Source organism: Schistocerca serialis, chromosome 9 (genome assembly GCF_023864345.2).
Source record: "Schistocerca serialis cubense isolate TAMUIC-IGC-003099 chromosome 9, iqSchSeri2.2, whole genome shotgun sequence".
NCBI lineage: Eukaryota > Metazoa > Arthropoda > Insecta > Orthoptera > Acrididae > Schistocerca > Schistocerca serialis.
In genome coordinates this window covers 356975123-356996743 of record NC_064646.1, presented here as the reverse complement: position 1 = coordinate 356996743, position 21621 = coordinate 356975123, and the positions used below count along the sequence as shown (strand labels likewise).

Here is a 21621-nt window from a genome sequence, read left to right as displayed (position 1 = left end):
CGACTGAGGTCCGGGCCACTGCGTTGCTGGCTCTACTGCGGGGCCCATACACCGGCGCGTGGGACGTGGCCCACCCCAGCTGAGGCGGCGACAGCGGCGCTCGCAAATACTAGGAGCGCCGCCTAGCGATTGTCGACTAGGTTCATGCATTCTGGAGGTTTTCAGACACTTTAGACCACGATAAAAGAACACTAGCAAGGCCATTAATGAAAATATTATTCGGGTTAAGACAACACGTTAACAGAACAAAATGAAATTTTTATCATTCACAATGTTATATAAATTACAGAACACTTCCGATTTTTCGTTGAAGGGGAAAAAGCTCTCCTATATCGCTCATGTCGCGTTATAAATTGTAAGAATGTTACACCCAAGTTTCACTGATGAGTATATGTAGAGAGCTGTGATACAAAATAGTGATAGTAGTACGGATGTCGTATCTCTTCAAGAGTTAAATATGAAAGAGGGTATTATTACAATAATAACAATATAGGTCACCGAAAACGCTATTTCTCAATGTATGGAGAACACGATATCAAAAATTATGCTACGAAGTCATGGAAAGGTCGCCATTAAGATGTTCTCACTGAAGGAGAAATTCCTAATAATGTACATCTGGGACACGTCATTGAATTGTAGTGACTCATAGTGACTCATGGAATGTGAAAAAATAGAAACAGAAAAGAATCAAAGCAATTCAGATGTCGAACTATAGAAGATTGTTGAAAATAATTAAGAAGAGGAGGTTCTCTACAGAATCAGCAAGGAAGGGAACATGTGGAACATGCTGACAAGAAGGCACAGAATAATAAATGTGTTAAGACATCGGAGAATAGCTTCCATGCTACTAGAATGAGCTGTAGGCGGTGAAAACTGTAGAGAATGGCAGAGATTGGAATACATTAACGACGGAGGTTGGAAGTGCTACTCTCAGATGAAGAGGTTAGTACAGGAGAGGTCCATGGCATGCCACATCAGACCAGTCAGAAGACTGACGACTCAGAAAAAGTCAGAAATTTCATAATTTCAATCCTTATAGTCTATGGCACTCAACGACAAGTGGATAGGACGTCTAACAAACATTCATAATAATGGGGATCTGTAAGTAGTTATATTGCACAAAGTCCAATTATCGCAAAAATGCCGAAAACTTGGGGATCACTTGGAATATTATGGAGTTGGCTCACGGATTAAGGTTTCCATTCAGATCCATCGTGGAAGCCACACTCGTGCCAGGTTCCTATTTCTGGTAAAAATAATTTAAGAGCACTTAATTATGCATTGGAAATGTACTGCACTGAAGTGAACAGGCCCGTAGGTAATGGTGCTCACATGTGAGTAGTTTAGTCTTCCTTGGTTATGTTATTGTAGTTGTAAGCCATTGAAATACACTGGGAAGTAGTCAGGTTCAAGACATTTGACTTTTCCATGGTTTTCCCAAACAAACTGAGGTTCATGACGGATTGTTATTAGTAAGTGACAAACACTTTCTTAGTTCTATTTTCAAAAGTAATTTTTGTGTAACGAAGGAAATTGTAGCACTGAAAGGCTATTATTATTTCATTCAGTGTATTTTTAATTCTGAATCTTCATATTTCTGTGTTGTATTACTCTATTACGTTTTATTCCAATAGTTTTGGCTCTCCCGGTGATGCAGATGTCGAAGGCAATAAAAATAACGGAAGGTTCAAAATGGTTCAAATGGCTCTGAGCACTATGGGACTCAACTACTGAGGTCATTAGTCCCCTAGAACTTAGAACTAGTTAAACCTAACTAACCTAAGGACATCACAAACATCCATGCCCGAGGCAGGATTCGAACCTGCGACCTTAGCGGTCTTGCGGTTCCAGACTGCAGCGCCTTTAACCGCATGGCCACTTCGGCCGGCAATAACGGAAGGAATGGCCTCCAGGAAACTGCAATATTACAAATGCCAAAATCAGTACGTACCACTTTTTATTACCCCGTAAATGGCTCTCATTGCGACACATAAGTTCGCAGTTTTGCTCAAATGTAATCTTCTTATTTAATGGAGCAACTACAACATCCGGCTCGGCGGACGCTTCAAATAGCAAGGTGTCAACACACGTGAGAATAAGGCTACAGCTCTGTATTTCATTTGAGCTGTAAGGTGAGTTAATGGTGTCACATTGGCACCAAATGTCACCATTATTCTGCCCAACGCTACCGTCGCTGTGTCGATAAGGAGGAGGGTCGTCACACCCTCTCTTAACCATACGAGTATTTCGCAGCTTCTTTTGACACCTCTGCGATGAAGGTCAGAACAGCGACGCTTATCATTTAAATCGTGCGGTTTTCTTATGGGTGGCCGAGGAAGATAATTCAGACACACCACCGTTCAAAATCGATACAAAAAGACGCGAGGACGCGGTATAAAGAGCGTCAAAGAAATTACTCCTTCCCTTTGGGCACTGATTTCCACAAACTTGGCTACCTTAGCGACAGTTTGCACTTGTACGGCGCAACGATTAAAACCTTCTCTAACCATATCGTGGGGCAACAATCCAACTGATGTGATCCCTTTGGAGTGTAGTGCGACATCAAATTTTGCAATTTAACTGCTAGGGACCGTCCAAAGCCATTCGATGAAATCTGAAAGTGATCTGAAGCAGCAAAAGATGTTTATGCTGTTTTATTTGTCCTGTTTCGCGCTCTCATAGCGTGACCATAGCGGAGTGCAAATTTGCCATGTTTGTGAATAAATTGCAAAAGGTTCCTGTAAGATGCCACACACACACGTTTGCTGAGCACGTTAACACGAGCCAAAAATGTGGGTCACTGCTGGATGCAACCATCATAACGTAGCTGTGTCGCTGGTCCTCTAAACGCTGAAACCCTGTGAGGTACAGTCATTTGACTGTACACAATGGTTACCACAACAGACCGCTAGAGAACTCTTCTCATTATAGCAGACAGTAACAAGTAAACTAATACTGCGATACAACATATTTTAGAAAACATTTTATTAGAGATGAGAAAGCTTATAAAGTACAATAAGTGACACTTCAACGGCCTTATCACACACATTAAATGATAAGACGAGTTTTTGTTCATTATCTGAATTTGAACTCATCGTTCACTGAAGTGGACGGGTTGGTCCCAGGCAGCACAGAACTATTCATTGCATTACCTCTAACCGAGCATGAGCACATCTCGCTGCTGGTGAAGAAACGATGAATTTTTCATGTCTGTTGGTAGCTGTAAGACTATAGCAAAAGCTGCCAGGCAGTCCCACTCTCACGTCTGGTTACGTGCCTGCGGCGTGTGGTACTCACACAACACGCTGAGCGTCCAGCTGGTCTCGAGGTAGGCGCCGGTGATGTTGGGGTTCTCGGCGCGGCACGTCAGCACCTTGCCGTCGTCCTCCGTGGACGGCACGAAGATCAGCTCGCTCAGCGTCGAGTTGTCGAGAGTCTCCTCCTGTACACAAGAGACACTGAGTGAGGCGCTTTAATAGCCGCTCACAGAACGTACACACTGTGTTTAAAAAAATGTGGTTCGTATTCTTACAAGAGATAATATCGATATCTACGCGTATAATGAGCAAGCTACTATATGGTGTGCAGCGGAGGGCACTATGTTTACTACAGTCAATTCTTTCAGCTACACGCGCCAGCGATGCGTGGGATGAACGGTTATTGGTAAGTCTCTGTGTGAGATCGAATCTCTCTGTATTTTCGCAGTGTTTTCGCGAGCTATACGTTGGTTAATTCCCTTAAAAAATTATGCCCTCGGAATTTTACCAGTAAACCACTTCGTGACGCACAACGCTTTTTTCTTTTGGTAGCGTCGGCAGCTGAAGGTGAATGAGCATGTCCCTGAATCCTTAGCACTTGTTTAGAAGAATAATAAAACAATATATACGAACTATACGTATTTTCCTGATTTCCGGACATACTTTCTAGGCATCTGGAATGTTCTAGTATTTGAAACAATACCAGGTGGCTGCAGCAAACAGTTTTCAACTGTATTTTTGTATTAGGCTAAATGTAAAAGGACAGAGATATTTTTAAGAAATATAAATTAATTAATTCGAAATAATCATTGCTTCGAATTCGATCTCACCTGTAGAATTATGCGTCCGATGTTCCGTATGAAGATGTCTAACTCTTGTTGGGGAGAGCACACTGGGCACTTTTCCCTTTGGGACCCAATGTCGATATTAGAGGACTACAGGTGAAACGATCAAACGAAAAGAGATAACAAAAACCTAAATTTGCAGCAAAAAATTAGATGTTTAAACATCTAATCGGAAAGAAGTATTAAAATTCCTATAACTCACTTAAGAAGAACAATATAAATGAGTTTTCTTACAACACTCGACTGAAACTCTGAAAAGGTTTTACTAAAAAATAACAGAACAACAGACAATAATGATTATGTATGACAGAACTAGTGTGACTACCTCTCGGCAGGCAGCAGCACGGTTCAGTTCAAAAAAATATGCAATGTCCACCTTTCCCGTCCTGGCTGCTTGAATCGCCAACTGTAGTACGGCTCTGATTTCCATAGTGTCCAATTCGTGCGCCTTGCCTGCTTGTGAGCTTATAGATTCGATATCGAAGTGTCAACCATCGGCGATAAGCCATGTGTGCAGTATGTAGGTTACTCGAATATCATAAAGAGTACCAAAGTGGGCGGGACAATGATTGTAGCTGTTTTGAACGCTTAAACACAGAAACTGTAAGGTGCTTAGTTCAAACGAGTATCGATGGGAAGCTACGGACGACTCTCGTTTAGAAGTAACAAGACTCTGTGCTCTTAAAATATTTTTCACTTGTCATATAATTTTATACTGCTCATATATCCTCCACTTGGCAATGCTAACAATTACATACAGAAGTATAGTTATAAAAAAATTCATTTTCTCGTTTCGAAGTCATGTAGAGACGACGCGCATGTAGCGCTAGGTGTGGGATGAGCAGCTGCCTACAACTTGCGTGAGCTATTTACTTGCATATTCCAGTGCTTTTAGATAAAATGAAAATATATCCTATATACATGTGTTGATAGTCTGTTATGGAGCGTGTTTTATTCCATGTTTATTTTAAAGCATCCGTTAGCAACCAGAATATGTTCATCGACTGGTATGGACCCTGTTTTATTCCACGTTTATTTCAAAGTAAGCATTATCATCCAGAAGAGATACTATTTTAGAACTCCGTGTTTATAATGTGGCTTTATGTTACCTAGTCTAGTTTCTGAGGGACTGGCGACAAGTAAACATTGAGTGATTGAGCCACACAGAAAATTGTGATCACTTTCGAATAAAGAACGTTTGGCATTGCAGGTCTTGTTCAAGCTACTCCAGTTATATGTAGGCTGTTTAGGTTTCTATGTTGGTAACGCCACGTAGCGCTCAGTATGAAAATCACTGACTGTGCTGTGTGCCGTCTGTGGCCGGTTGGACTCAAAAAAATGGCTCTGAGCACTATGGGACTTAACAGCTGAGGTCATCAGTCCCCTAGAACTTAGAACTACTTAAACCTAACCAACCTCAGGACATCACACACATCCATCCCGAGGCAGGATTCGAACCTGCGACCGTAGCGGTCGCTCGGTTCCAGACTGAAGCGCCTAGAATCGCTCGGCCACACCGGCCGGCCAGTTGGACTCATTGTTGGAATATTCGCTTGTGTAGTGTTGAGCAATTTGATGTGAACAGCACGTAGCGTTGGGCAGTTGGAGATGAGCCGCCAGCAGTGGTGGATGTGGAGAGAGAGATGCCACAGTTTTGAGAGGTTTCTACAAGTAGACGATCTGGACGTGTGCCCGCCAGAAAAAGGAAATTTGTAAAGATGGATTCATGAATTGATTGATGTATATAAGATGACTTTTAAACATTATTAAGGTAAATACATTGTTTGGCCAATATCAAAATCTTTCATTTGCTAACTATATCTATCAGCAGTTAGTGCCTTCAGTAGTTAGAATCTTTTATTTAGCTGGCAGTATTGGCGCTCGCTGTATTGGAGTGTGGTGTGCGTACAGTAAGACCTTCAGTACACACACCACCAGATTATTTGACTTGTCGCTCTAACGAAGTAGGCGAGTGTCAGCAATATGTCTCGTGGTCTTATCGTGGCGTGTTCATCTTCTGCCGTTGCACGCTTAGAGTAGCAGATTGACGGTGAGCAACTTTAAACAGAACTTGATTAATTTTCACACACATGTATTAAAATAATAACAAGCATAAAAATTACTTAACTTGGTTCCGGATGCTATTTACAGTTGATAATCTGAAGTTCCTTTGGTATTGGAACGTTAATCTTATTCTCACATATATCTCTGATACTTGACAAAGTGTCTATACATTTATCTTCATGGTTATGTACAGGAATATGGTAATATTATTAGGCGCAGACTGAAACTTGACTGTAGACTGGTACAGACTAATGCAGACTTGTACTGACTGGTGCAGACGAATGCAGACTGACCAATCGCAGGTCTGTGCACTCGTTATAATATCTCGCTCGTTCATGTATCACTGCACGGGTGTGATCCAAGAGCAGAAAAGGATCTACGTTAGCAGCAATCTCACTGGCTGCGTTACATATTAATACGCAGATCGGCGGAAGCAGAATTTGGTCCGTCTCTATGGCAGCGCCATCTCGTAGTGCGGAGACAGACGACGGCTGCGCCTGCACTGTTGTGCTTAGCGGGGCGCGCTCTAGTGGGAAAGTTGTGTAGACGCTGACTACGCGGAACTATGTACACAACATGCAGTAGTTCGAGTAACGAAGATTTTTGTGAGGTAAGTGATTCATGAAAGGTATAGGTTATTGTTAGTGAGGGCCATTCTTTTGTAGGGATTGCTGAAAATCAGACTGCGTTGCGCTAAAAAATATTGTGTGTTAGTTTAGTGGTGATCAGAATAAGTAAAGAGAGAACTGCCTGAGTACGTTCAGTTTTACTCAGCTGTCTTTGTATCCAATAGCGTAGAAGTTTAGCAGCACAGTCATTCATAATTTTTCTAAGGGGACGTTTCATGTTTCATAATTTTCTAAGGGGACTTTTCACAATGAACTTCACCAGTACGTATTACAAAGTAAAACGCCACGAAAGAGCCCTTCGCTCTCCTACCTGTGAACAAATTGCGGAGTTCGGAGTATTAGTGGACTTTCTTGGATACAAACTTCGCTGCTATTCGCTCACAGGACACTATAGCGGACATGTCGTGGCGCAACTGTGCTAGGTGGTCTTTTTCTTTTTTTTTTTTAACACACACTGTGAGAGGATGCGCCTGCATGCGATGCCGATCGAGTACGTACCCGGAACCTCTTGAGCGGACGGTTGCCCTTGTACCAGGTGATGACCGCCGGCGGCCGGGACCCCGTCGACTCGCACGCCACCTGGTAGCGCTGGCCCGCCTCCAGCTGGTCCGGCCGCTCCGTCAGTCGCACTTCCAGGGGCCGAACTGCACACACCACGCCAACGGCGTCACTCCAGCTGTGCCTGAAACTACCTTCCTGGGATGGGTGGATGCATCGTTTCATCTACTGCTGGTCACTATATGTCTCCGCTTTCCAGCACTGCAACATGCACTACAGGCCATTCAAATTGCTACGCCACGAAGAGGACGTGCTACAGACGCGAAACTCAACTGACAGGCAGAAAATGCTGTGATATGCAAATGATTAGCTTTTTCAGAGCATTCACGCAAGGTTGGCGTCGATGGCGACACCTACAACGTGCTGGCATGAGGAAAGTTTCCAACCGATTTCTCATACACAAACAGCAGTTGACCGGCGTTGCCTGGTCAAACGTTGTTGTGATGCCTCGTGTAAGGAGTTGAAATGCACACCATCACGTTTCCGACTTTGATAAAGGTCGGATTGTAGCCTATCGCGATTGCGGTTTATCGTATCGCGACATTGCTGCTCGCGTTGTTCAAGATCCTATGACTGTTGGCAGAAAATGGAATCGGTGAGTTCACGAGGGTAATACGGAACGCCGTGCTGGATCCCAACGGCCTCGTATCACTAGCAGTCGAGATGACAGGCATATTGTCCGCAAGGCTCTAACGGATCGTGCAGCCACGTCTCGATCCCTGAGTCAACAGATTGGGACGTTTGCAAGACAACAACTATCTGCACGAACAGTTGGACAACGTTTCCAGCAGCATGGACTATTAGCTCGGAGACCATGGCTGCGGTTACGCTTGACGTTGCATCACAGACAGGAGCGCCTGCGATTGTGTACTCAACGACGAACCTGGGTGCACGAATGGCAAAACGTCATTTTTTTCGGATGAATCCAGGTTCTGTTTACAGCATCATGATGGTCGCATCCGTGATTGGCGACATCGCGGTGAACGCACATTGGAAGCGTGTATTCGTCATCGCCATACTGGCGTATCACCCGGCGTCATGGTATCGGGTGCCATTGGTTACACGTCTCGCTCACCTCTTGTTCGCATTGACGGCACTTTGAACAGTGGACGTTACATTTCAGATGTTACGACCTGTGGCTCTACCCTTCATTCGATCCCTGTGAAACCCTGCATTTCAGCAGGATAGTGCACGACCGCATGTTGCAGGTCCTGTACGGGCCTTTCTGGATACATTCTCCAGATCTCTCACCAATTGAAAACGTCTGGTCAAGGGTGGCCGAGCAACTGGCTCGTCACAGTACGCCAGTCACTACTCTTGATGAACTGTGGTATCGTGTTGAAACTGCATGGGCCGCTGTACACGCCATCCTAGCTCTGTTTGACTCAATGCCCAGGTGTATCAAGGCCAGAGGTGGTAATTCTGGGTACTGATTTCTCAGGATCTATGCCCCTAAATTGCGTGAAAATGTAATCACATGTCAGTTCTAGTATAATATATTTGTCCAATGAATACCCGGTTATTATCTGCATTTCTTCTTGGTGTAGTAATTTTAATGGGCAGTAGTGTATTATATATGAATGTACCTGCAACTGAAGTTTGAGCCCAGTTTTTGCTTTCTGGCCAGATCCCCCTTTATTAAGTCTGATAACGCTTTTCAGCAGGTTGTCATCAACAGATCAATAACTTAAAAAAGTCATTACGACAGATGACGCCAACCACACATATTATAGAAATAGGTGTATAGTTAAACTAATGGACCGATTTCAACCAAACTTGGTACTCACATCACTTACTGTCTGGAAATCAGCTCTGTGGGGGTAAGAAAAACCTATCAAAGGCGTGAGAGTGAAAAAGCAGTGTTGCCCACTACGTTCAAATATCCATACTTCAGTCATCCAGTACTTGAGAATAAGAGCACGTAGTGACTTGGAACGAACTTAACACATAATTTCAACCTTTACGAAACGTTTACCCACTGACAATCTGCACAAAATGACGCAAGGAATAAAATTTATTACTTATAAAATTTTCGCTCTTCGTGCATTAATACTACCGCATATAGCATGACGTTTTAACTTATTACTTCCTTACTACTAGCTACCTTCTCGGTATATTTTGCAGACAGACAGTATTGACATATATCAGTGAATGTACTAGCAAAACCACATCATTGTATGACACATAGTTCAGGATATACGACGTCATAAACATTTAGATGCGTGACAAACTACCGCATCATGTAAGATGTTTAAATATTTTACTTCGTCGCTATTAACTTTATCAGCAACACTTTTCGCAGACAGTATTCACAGACGGCGGATATATAAAAAAAACTGTATGAATATATGACACAATGATCAGGAGATATGACGACAAATACTACGATGCATAAAAAACTACGGCATCATGTATTACGTTTTAATATATTGCTTCTCTACTACTACCTCTGTTCGCAAAACATGCCGCAGACTATATGCTCAGCCATGACTTTCTTTAATTATTTCTTTACTACGAAGTTTTTTCACAACAAATTCCGGAAACTGTATCCACATATGCTTCTGAATATACCTCGAAAAATAGACTATTGTACAACTGATAGTTCAGGAGATACGTCATAAACATTGAGCCCCAGGACGAAATTCGCTAGACGTATAGGGGAGACTAGTATACAAATCCCTGTGGAATATATCGTATGTATGTGAAATATATTTCACATGTGCGTAAGGTGCCAAGACCTCGGGTAAAAAGATCATCCTAAACCCCTGGAACGATTTCAACCAAATTTGGTACACTTATTAGTTACGACCTGCAAAGAAATACTGTGAGGGCAAGTCCCAACATCTTCCTATTGGGATGAGCATGATAACGTGGAGGCAGAGGGTAAGGAGGATTCAGAGGGAGTAAGAAAAGAGGAGGAAGAGATAGGCAGAGAGAGGGGGAGAAGGAAATCGATAGGGGCAGGAGGAGAAGAAGAAAGCACAGAGAGGTTTCAGGAGGTGGACAGAGTGAAGGGGTTGAGGAAATGGACAGAGAGAAAGGATGATGATGGAGCTGGACAGAGAGAGTGAGCAGGACTAATAGGAAGTTAGAATAACATATACCCGGGCAACGCGCGTACTCATCTATTAGTGTCTATTACCGAGGATAAGAGCTCTCCTTACTACCGAGTATCTGCTTTCACATGGTTCCATCCCTTCACTGCGGTGCAACGGTAATGCGTATGACTGCTAATCGAACCCGAATTCGAACATTGTCACTGCTTAAATTCCAAATAAAAATCAGCAACGGCGGTGGAAGACTTTCCACTGAAGAAGTCACTCTAGTTCTGCCAATGGCCTTGTCAAAGAGGGCGGGGGAACGGACGGAGTTCCAGGAGACACTCTCGCCCTTGTAGTGACAAATTGACTCAAAGTCGACTGAATCTGCCTAAGGATGAAGAAAGCTAGGGAAACCGTTGAAGATACGAAAGGTGTATCCACAGGACATGTGGCCTGTAATTAGAAAAGTGTCATGATGATCCGTTCACTGCCAAAAGATTACGAATTAAACCCCCACTCCTGGAGATAATTGCCTGGAGATGTGGCCATGAGGAAATGATGAAATAATGAATTAAAAGGTAATATTCTACGAGTAGAAGCGTGAACTGTCACAAACTTGACGGTGGTAGAGAAGAAATAAAATCTGTCAAGGGAAATGCCAAGTAGATATTGTGGGAGTCAGGGAAGTGAAAGAATGGAGACCCAGATTTCTGGTCAGATGAGTATAGGATAATATCAACGGCAGCAGAAAATAGCATAACGGGAGCAGGATTCGTTATGAAAAGGAAGGAAATTACTGTGAACAGTTCTGTGATCTGGTTGCTCTCATTTGAATCGCAGCAAACCAACACCAATAGTTCAAGTACACATGCGACGTCGCAAGCAGTAGATGAAGAGATAGGTAAAGTATATGAGGATTTTGAAGAGGTAATTCAGCAAGTAAAGGGAAATGAAAAACTAATAACCATGGGGACTGAAATGCGGATGTTTGATACGGAATGGAAGGAAGGATTACGGAAGTGCATGAGGTTGACGGGAAGAACGAGAGAGGAGAAAGATTTATTGAGTTCTGAAGGAAATGTCAGCTGGAAATAGCGAATACATTGTTTAAGAATCGAAAGAGTAGGACCTGTACGTGAAGAAGTATCGGAGACACGGAAAGATTCTAACAGAATTACATCATGGTTGCACACAAATTCCGAAGTCTGATACTGCCTTATAAGTCCTATGCAGGAGCATATATAAACTCAGATCGCAATTTAGTAAGATGAAGAGTACACTGCAGTTTAAGAGACTGGTCCGGAAGAATCAGAGTGGAAGGAAGTGTGTAACCTCCCCCCTCACTTATCGACCTTAATGACAGTGAAAAATTAAACCGCGTGTACCTAATGGAAATTTGGGAAAAGCAATCGTCACCGAAGTTAATCTGTCGGTAAAGAGGGAGGAAAGGGTTACATCTTAATGAAAGGAAAAATGCAAATGAAACTGGTGGAAATTAATTTTGAAAAGGGGTAAAGATAATAAAGAAAGTAAATGTGCGGCCGTTACGTTAACAATTAACTAGCGGTAATTAGATATTTGAGATTTGGGGGAAATCACGGTCGCCAGTCCTAAGGACAATTACTATAGTAACTGAAAAAGAAAGGTTATTACACATATAATTAACACTAGAAGCGTGGCAACTGAAGGTTGACACGTGTAGTGTGAAAACTGAAAGTTTGTCAGAAGTAATAAATTTCGCTACACTCTGACTTAATTTAGCAAAAGAATTAATAAAACCGGAAAATCGAAAGTTAATTTAGTGACTGAAGTTAATAGTGAGCTTTCTTTCTGAAGCACATCGAAATCCAGTAAAATACGGTTAGTCTTGGACTACCTCAACAATCATTTCAAAAGCAACTTGACTCTACGCAATTTAGAAACAAGAGATTTAACTTTGAACTTGAATTAAATGATTCTGAACTATTAACAATAGTAAAATTTAGTACGTACCAAGCTGAGCTGCAGTCACAGGTAAGCTAAAATATGCTAACAAAACTCGCACTCTAAATTTGTGCTCGTGTAATCTGAATATTGTAGCCAGCTATTGAACTTTGAAATTAAAGCAGTGAAATCTAATTATATTATTTTAATGCTGGCGTTTGAATTTCAACGACACTCGGGTTCATTTCGGAAAAGGAAGGGACCCTGCTTGGCAATGCAATTGGGACAATGAGCAACAAAGGTTCATGCTAAGTTGCTGTAATTTTGCGAGGCAAATGGAACAATTTGAAAAGCTGAGGTCTGCCATACAGTTCTGAAACTTTACGTGCTTTTAGTCTTCCTTGTTGGTTGATTGAAGGTTTGAAGCCGTCGATCGAGGAGGTGGCGACAGTCACTCATTGTCGGCCGTCGCTGTTGCAGAAGCTGGATGTTGGCGCGCCTTCTTCTCGACACGGTCACCAGGCGAAACGGGCTCTTGATGTGCGCCAGCTAATGCTTCCCGTCCGCGACACCATGTCAGAAACTATCATCGCGAGTCGAGCGCAATTACATGCTGCCAAACCCCGAAAGCGCGGCAACTCGCGGGAGCGTCACACAACACCTGCTCCACTCGCTACTCCCGCCAGACTCTCACTGCCCTGCCCGCGCTTCACGCGGCAGAGTTAACACTACCAAAGATCCTACACACTTTGAGTCTTCACACGACCTATCGATGTAATCGTTCGATAGCAGTTTTCCCTAGGCAAGACCCAGCGTAAAAATACAAATAATATTTACGAAACAAACCAATTATACATCGACATGAGTGCATAAATATATATATATACAAACAGTAAAACAATTACAATATATAAAGAGACAGAAATGTCATATCTTGAGGTAACAAAACAAGGAAAAAAATAATAGTACAATATATGGAAATAGGAGGATATGCATTTCCGGCGTTACAAGTGGAATACTGAAATACTGAGGAAGGATGAGAAGCGTTTGAAGTTGTGGATGTGGGTACTGCGATAAGGAATAACACAGTAGCCACTTCATTTAAAGAGGAATGGATATCAATAAACAGCAAAAAAATGGCTCTAAGCACTATGGGTCTTAACTTCTGAGGTCATCAGTCCCCTAAACATAGAACAACTTGAACCTAACTAATCTAAGTACATCACACACATACATGCCCGAGGCAGGATTCGAACCTGCGACCGTAGCAGCAGCGCGGTTCCGGACTAAAGCACCTAGAACCACTCGGCCACAGCGGCTGGCCAAAATTAAGGGTACAATGGAAATTCCATCGCTAAACGCAGAGAATAGAGCGGACAGGTGCAAAGAGCACATGAAGGCTTTTACGAGGGTGAGGTATTGTATGATCACATAACAGGAGAATAAATTGATGTCGTTAAGCAATAGATAGGATATCCAGAGTTATAGCAAGAATTTAAAAGATGTTTCAGTGGCTTATGATCAAATAAGACGGAAAGGATGGGTAACACTCCATCATAATTTCTAAAATCATTGGCGTTGAGAATCTATGAGACTGGCACATCGCTTCATACTACTGAGAAAACATTATTGACACAATTCCGGAGATAGCAAGAGCTGATAAATGTGGTAACTACCACGAAATGAGATTAACAGCCCATGCATTTTAGTTGCTGACACAAATAAAATACAGAACAATGGAAAAGATAACTGAAGATGTTAGATGACGACCCATTTCACTTTGTGAGAAGTAAAGGCACCAGAGAGACAATCCTAACATTGCGCTTGATAATGGAAACAAGAGTTAATATCAATGAAGAGACGTTCGTAGGATTTGTCGACCTGCGAAAAATGTCGACAATATAAAATGGTGCAAGATGTTCGGATTTCTGAGAAAAATATGAGAATGCTATAGGGAAAGACCGATAATGCACAACATGTACAAGAACCAAGAATCAGTACAGCGACAAACAAGGAGCAATAGGATTAGGAGACCAGAATTAAAGTGCTCGGATTAAAAAGGGTATCAGATTGGGATGCAGTTTTCATCCCTACTGTTCAGCCTATACATACACTCCTGGAAATGGAAAAAAGAACACGTTGACACCGGTGTGTCAGACCCACCATACTTGCTCCGGACACTGCGAGAGGGCTGTACAAGCAATGATCACACGCACGGCACAGCGGACACACCAGGAACCGCGGTTTTGGCCGTCGAATGGCGCTAGCTGCGCAGCATTTGTGCACCGCCGCCGTCAGTGTCAGCCAGTTTGCCGTGGCATACGGAGCTCCATCGCAGTCTTTAACACTGGTAGCATGCCGCGACAGCGTGGACGTGAACCGTATGTGAAGTTGACGGACTTTGAGCGAGGGCGTATAGTGGGCATACGGGAGGCCGGGTGGACGTACCGCCGAATTGCTCAACACGTGGGGCGTGAGGTCTCCACAGTACATCGATGTTGTCGCCAGTGGTCGGCGGAAGGTGCACGTGCCCGTCGACCTGGGACCGGACCGCAGCGACGCACGGATGCACGCCAAGACCGTAGGATCCTACGCAGTGCCGTAGGGGACCGCACCGCCACTTCCCAGCAAATTAGGGACACTGTTGCTCCTGGGGTATCGGCGAGGACCATTCGCAACCGTCTCCATGAAGCTGGGCTACGGTCTCGCACACAGTTAGGCCGTCTTCCGCTCACGCCCCAACATCGTGCAGCCCGCCTCCAGTGGTGTCGCGACAGGCGTGAATGGAGGGACGAATGGAGACGTGTCGTCTTCAGCGATGAGAGTCGCTTCTGCCTTGGTGCCAATGATGGTCATATGCGTGTTTGGCGCCGTGCAGGTGAGCGCCACAATCAGGACTGCATACGACCGAGGCACAAAGGGCCATCACCCGGCATCATGGTGTGGGGAGCGATCTCCTACACTGGCCGTACACCTCTGGTGATCGTCGAGGGGACACTGAATAGTGCACGGTACATCCAAACCGTCATCGAACCCATCGTTCTACCATTCCTAGACCGGCAAGGGAACTTGCTGTTCCAACAGGACAATGCACGTACGCATGTATCCCGTGCCACCCAACGTGCTCTAGAAGGTGTAAGTCAACTACCCTGGCCAGCAAGATCTCCGGATCTGTCCCCCATTGAGCATGTTTGGGACTGGATGAAGCGTCGTCTCACGCGGTCTGCACGTCCAGCACGAACGCTGGTCCAACTGAGGCGCCAGGTGGAAATGGCATGGCAAGCCGTGCCACAGGACTACATCCAGCATCTCTACGATCGTCTCCATGGGAGAATAGCAGCCTGCATTGCTGCGAAAGGTTGATATACACTGTACTAGTGCCGACATTGTGCATGCTCTGTTGCCTGTGTCTATGTGCCTGTGGTTCTGTCAGTGTGATCATGTGATGTATCTGACCCCAGGAATGTGTCAATAAAGTTTCCCCTTCCTGGGACAATGAATTCACGGTGTTCTTATTTCAATTTCCAGGAGTGTAGAAGAAGCAATCATGGACATAAAAGAAAGGGTCAAGGATGGAACTAATATTGATGGTTAAAGGACATTAATGATAAAATTCGCTCATGACACTGTTATCCCCAGTGAAAGTGAAGAAGAATTACACAATCTATTGAATGGATTGAAAGATCTGATCAGTACAGATTATGGATCGACAATAAACCAAAGAAAGATGAATGAGTTGAGGAGTAGTAGATATGAAAATAGAAGGAAACTTAACATCACAATTGGTGATTATGAAATAGACTGAGTTAAAGAATTCGACTGCTTTGGAAGCAAAATAACCCATGACAGACAAAGCAAGGGGGGGGACAAAAAACAGACTAGCAGATGCAAAAAGGGCATTACTGGCAAAGAGTAACCCACTATTATAAAACATAGGCCGTAATTTTAGGAAGAAATATCTGAGAACGTACAACGGGAGCAATGTATGGTAGTGAATCATGGACTGCAGGGAAACCGGAAGAGAAAAAATCCGACGCATCTGAGATGTGGTCCTACAGAAGAGTGTGCAAAATTATGTGGAGTCGCAAGATAACGAATGAGGATGTTCTCCACAGAATCAAAAAGAAAGAAACGTAAAGGGCGATACAGCAGCTACTACAGCTGGGCATTGTACCAGCAAAGAAAGGAACATAAAGGGTGATTCAGCTGTCGAACAACTGGACATTGCGCAAATCGCAACGTATTCAAACACCACACATGAGATTTTCATATTCTCTCACTCGCTACATGCAAACTATTAGTTCTACAGAGAAAAATGAACAGAACATTATTGTAGGAACTGTAACGTATTTGATTTTTAAACTGGAATAGGCCTTCGATGGATGCCATGGTTTTCGAGTTGTTCAAGAAACTCTCGTTTGAAGGTCACCTCAATGTTTTTCTTGAGTAATACGAAAACTATGGCCTCTAGCGAAAATATATCTCAGTACGAAATTAAATTACAATAAGTTTGTTGTAAACAGGTTGTGTTCAATTTTGTCTGAAAGGCTAATGGTTTGCGCGTATCGAGCGAGAGAATACGAAAGATCTCGTGGATGGTATTTGGTGTTGTGGGGTGCATAGAATCTAGCGACAGCCGAACCACACTGTGTGGAAATCACTGAGAAGGAACGGGACTGGATAATAGTACATGTATTAAGACATCAGGGAATAAAATCAGTGTTATCAGAAAGAGATGAAAGAGGATAAAAACTGTAAAGGAAGGCAGAGAAAGGAAACCATACAACAAACGGTTGTTGCAAGTGCTACTCTGAAGAGGTGGGCACAGGAGAGGTGTTCGTGGGAGACCGTACCAAATCAGCCAGTTTACTGATGATTAAAACAAAACAAAAATCATTTACAATTCTCAATAATACGTTGTATCGTTTTTTTAAGTCGTCGATCTGATCGATCTACTGATAATAGTGTGCTGGAACTCATATTACACGAAATAAAGGATGATATAGACAGAAAAAAAGTTGTGTCTAAGTTCGTCATGACCTTAATCTTCTACAAAGATTTGCTGACTTCCATTGATTATGTTTAAGATTGTTATTCTTATGATGTTAATTTATTCGCGAAGCAGCCCGACCCACTACAGCACATCATCAGGCATCAAGGCTTGCCGATTACTTATACATCTCTTAAGCTACTAATGCCATTAATTTCTTGATTTGTCACGGCATTTAGTAGGTCTAAAGCACATGCATCCCTCTATAAAAATCGAAAAGATACAGGGTGCATTTTTTGACAAAAAACGTGCTGTCAAGTAATGTGACTTACTGTATGTATATCCATTTGTTTCTGCAGATTTCATTTCTGAAGCCTTATTTTAGCACCAATAACATCCGATTTGTTATTTTTACAATGTAATCTAAAACTGCCGTTCACGTAGCACTTTATACATTGTAACTTTTTGGTGTTATTATTTACGGATGGTCACTAGTGTTTCGAAACGCGTTGCACACAAATTAAGTCATAATAGCAACGATATGAAACATTGTGACTGGTTTCGGTACATACAACAGAGTCGAGGTTACGTGCATTTACAAACGGACAAAGAAATGGATGATTTATTCAACAGAAAGAACTTCACAAATTGAGCATGTTGACAACATGTTGGCCCACCTCTGGTATTTATGCAAGCATTTATTCGGGTTCGCATTGATAGAGTTATTGGATGTTATCCTAAGGCATAATGGGCCAGATTCTGTCCTGTTCGCTAGTTAGATCTTCAAAGTACCGAGATGGTTGGACTGTCCTGCCCATAAGGCTCAAAACATTCTCAATTGGGCAGGGATTCGGCGACCTTGCTAACCAAGACCGTGAGGATGGTATCCAATCGCTGTCCGGTGGGTCTCCATCCACGCCGTCGCTCATACCGGGGCTCAATTCGGAGCGGAGCTCATCAGTGAAGACAGTTGTACTCCAGACAATGGGATTCCAGGTCGAAGACTTTCGGGTGACGCCCTGGATAGTGACCTGATTGTCGCCCGCCATACAGCTCGACAACCAGGAACGACGGTCCCGAGTGCCATTTCATTTCATACGAGGACCCGTTTGGTCGTCAACGGCGTCATCCTCACAGCACAGCAGTACGTCGACGATATTGTATCCCTCATTTTGTATTCCTACATGGCGAGCCATCCTGGGCTTACATTTCAGCAAGATAATGCCCGACGGCACACGGCAAGAGTATCTTCATGCTTATCAAACAGTACTTTGGCTAGGAGAGTCGCCGGATCTCACCCCAACTGAGAACGTTTGCAGCATTATGGGCAGAGCCTCCAACTAGCTCGGGATTTTGACCATCTAAAGCGCCATTCAGATGGAATTTCGCATGGTATCCTCAGGAGAACTCTTTCAATCAATACCAAGTCGAGTAACTGCTCCCATAAGGGTCAGAGGAAGACAAACACCTTCTTGATTTGCTCAGTTGTTGAGGCTCTTTCTCTTGAATAAATCACCCACTTCTGCTGAAATTGCAATCATTTGTTCGTCTACACCTCTAAACCATATATACGAGTTTCCGTCTAATTCGAATAACTTCTTCGTGGTGCATCGTCTTTCTTTGTTTTTTGTCTTAGATTGAATTACAGTGGAACTGGGGTTATTCTCACTATAAATACGTAATGTAATACAATAGAATTAAAACCTATCACATACCTTTCTTAATTACTGCCTCCATTTGATGTCCTTCACATGTTACAACTGCACACTGGTTTCTGCGTAATCTGAAGACAACCTTTCGCTGTCTGTATTTTCTTCCTGACAACTTTAGAATTCCAAAGAATGTAGTACTGCCAAGAGCTTCAAAAACCGTTTGTTTGACATGTTTCTTCATTTCTCTGGAAACCAAACTGATCTATCGCGAAATCAGTTTCACCAGTCTTTCAGTTCGATTATAGATAATTAGTTTCAGTATTTTGCAATAAAAACTTATTAAATTCGTGTTTCGGCAATGCTCGCACCTGTCAATACCAGCCATCTTTGCTTTTGGAAAAATTACATTCTTGGGATCGTAGCATATTTTTTCATTATCCCAGGTATATTTTGAAATACGTACTGCTTTTACTGGTCAGTTTGAAAACGCTGTGTGGTAACAGGAAAACATAGTAGCATAAATTCGATAGCATTTAGCACATCCAAGTCATTCCTGTCTGTTAATCGCTGTAAGAGACGTGGGGATATTGTTTACGGATTTTATATTACGTACAGTCATGACTTCAAGAAAAAGGAACAATTCACAAAATTTGAGGTTTCTACTTCATATATATCCTTGATCGGCTCCTTTTTTTAAGTTATTTTTTGCGAACAATGTGATATACTAGTTACGACAAAGGTTCGTAGAAACTTAGGGGGTAGACCATTTTCGCTTGATGCGAAACCGCCAGTCATTGTCCGATGAGGCCAATGGAAAGAGAGAGCGATCGTCGAATTCTCTTCTCTCGTACATTAAGCAGTGAACGTGAATGTTTTTTGTATGCATATTTATCCCACGTAAACGTATCTTGCTTGTACTTTTAGGACAAATATATTCTGAACCAGTTCATGTTTCCATTCTATAGTAGACATGCTGAATCGCAGAAAAGCGCAACAAAAAGACCGCTAAACAATCAAGCTTTCGGCCAAAACTCCTTTTTCTGAAGTAGACAACAGATGCATATACTTCCTTCACAGCCTGGCCCCGGCATCAAGAGACAGTGATCACGTGTGTGCGGAGCTGTGCTTGCGCGAATATGTGTGTGTGTGTGTGTGTGTGTGAGTGTGTGTTGTCTGCTTCAGAAGAAGGAGTTTTGGCCGAGAGCTTACTTTTTTTGCTGTCTTTTTGTTGTCCATGTTTTCAACTCTCATAATACTGTTATTATTCTCCATCTTGGATTTTCCATTGCTTAATGTTCTCGTTCGTCAGTCTGAAAGCGCTTTAAGTAAACAGTGAAGTAAAAAACCAGAGTGTCATACATCTTGATTATCAGCCCTCATTAGATACATTCGTTCACTGTTTAAATTCGTTATCAGACCATCACTTGCATAACCCAATTTCTATGTCACCAGCTCAAGCAGGAATGCGACATCCGTTTGCTTCTAGATTTCGTACAAGGGGATGATTGTCACTGCAGGAAGTCTGAATAAATTGACTGCTTCCAATCTCTATATTTGCGATCTTGTACGGACTGAAAGTGAAATCATTAAATGACTCAAAACTTATTCCGGCCTCAGTTTTTATTTTATCGAGTCTTGGAAGCATTACCTTCTTGGATTATCTCACGAAGTGGAAATTTTCAACTACACTACTGGCCATTAAAATTGATACACCAAGAAGACATGCAGATGATCAATGGGTATTCATTGGCTAAATATACTATACTAGAACTGACATGTGATTACATTTTCACGCAATTTGAGAGCATAGATCCTGAGAAATCAGTACCTAGAACAACCACCTCTGGCCCTAATAACGGCCTTGATACGCCTGGGCATTGAGTTAAACAGAGCTTGCATGGCGTGTACAGCGGCCCGTGCAGTTTCAACACGATACCTCAGTTCATCAAGAGTAGTGACTGGCGTACTGTGACGAGCCAGTTGCTCGGTCACCCTTGACCACACGTTTTCAATTGGTGAGAGATCTGGAGAATGTGCTGGCCAGGGCAGCAGTCGAACATTTTCTGTGTCCAGAAAGGCCCGTACAAGACCTGCATTATCCTGCTGAAATGTAGGGTTTCGCAGGGTTCGAATGAAGGGTAGAGACACGGGGTCGTAACACACCTCAAATGTAACGTCCACTGTTCAAAGTGCCGTCAATGCAAACAAGAGGTGACCGAGACGTGTAACCAATGGCACCCCATACCTTCACTGTTCGTGCAGATGGTTGTTGCCTTGCAACCTTCCCCATCTGTTGACTCAGGGATCGAGACGTGGCTGCACGATCCGTGACAGCCATGCGGATAAGATGCCTGCCATCTCGACTGCTAGTGATACAAGGCCGTTGGAATCCAGCACGACGTTTCGTATTACCCTCCTGAATCCACCGATTATATATTCTCCTAAGAGTCATTGGATCTCGCGAGCAACAATGTCGCGATACGATAAACCACAATCGCGATAGGCTACAATCCGTCCTTTATCAAAGATGGAAACGTGATGGTACGCATTTCTCCTCCTTACACGAGGCATCACAACAACGTTTCTCCAGGCAACGCCGGTCTACTGCTGTTTGTGTATGGGAAATCGGCTGGAAACCTTCCAAATGTCAGCACGTTGTAGG

General features: G+C 43.1%; 1 protein-coding gene across 1 annotated transcript in view; it reads right to left on the bottom strand.

Moving 5' to 3' along the window:
- The window catches only part of LOC126419614 (nephrin-like), a 421065-nt gene that overhangs the window by 123047 nt on the left and 276397 nt on the right, over positions 1-21621 (bottom strand). The window contains exons 5-6 of the mRNA XM_050086803.1: positions 7294-7439; positions 3298-3442 (exon numbers count right to left, since the gene is read on the bottom strand). Of these exons, the coding sequence (XP_049942760.1) occupies positions 3298-3442; positions 7294-7439 (291 nt within the window). The remainder of the gene's footprint in view (positions 1-3297; positions 3443-7293; positions 7440-21621) is intronic.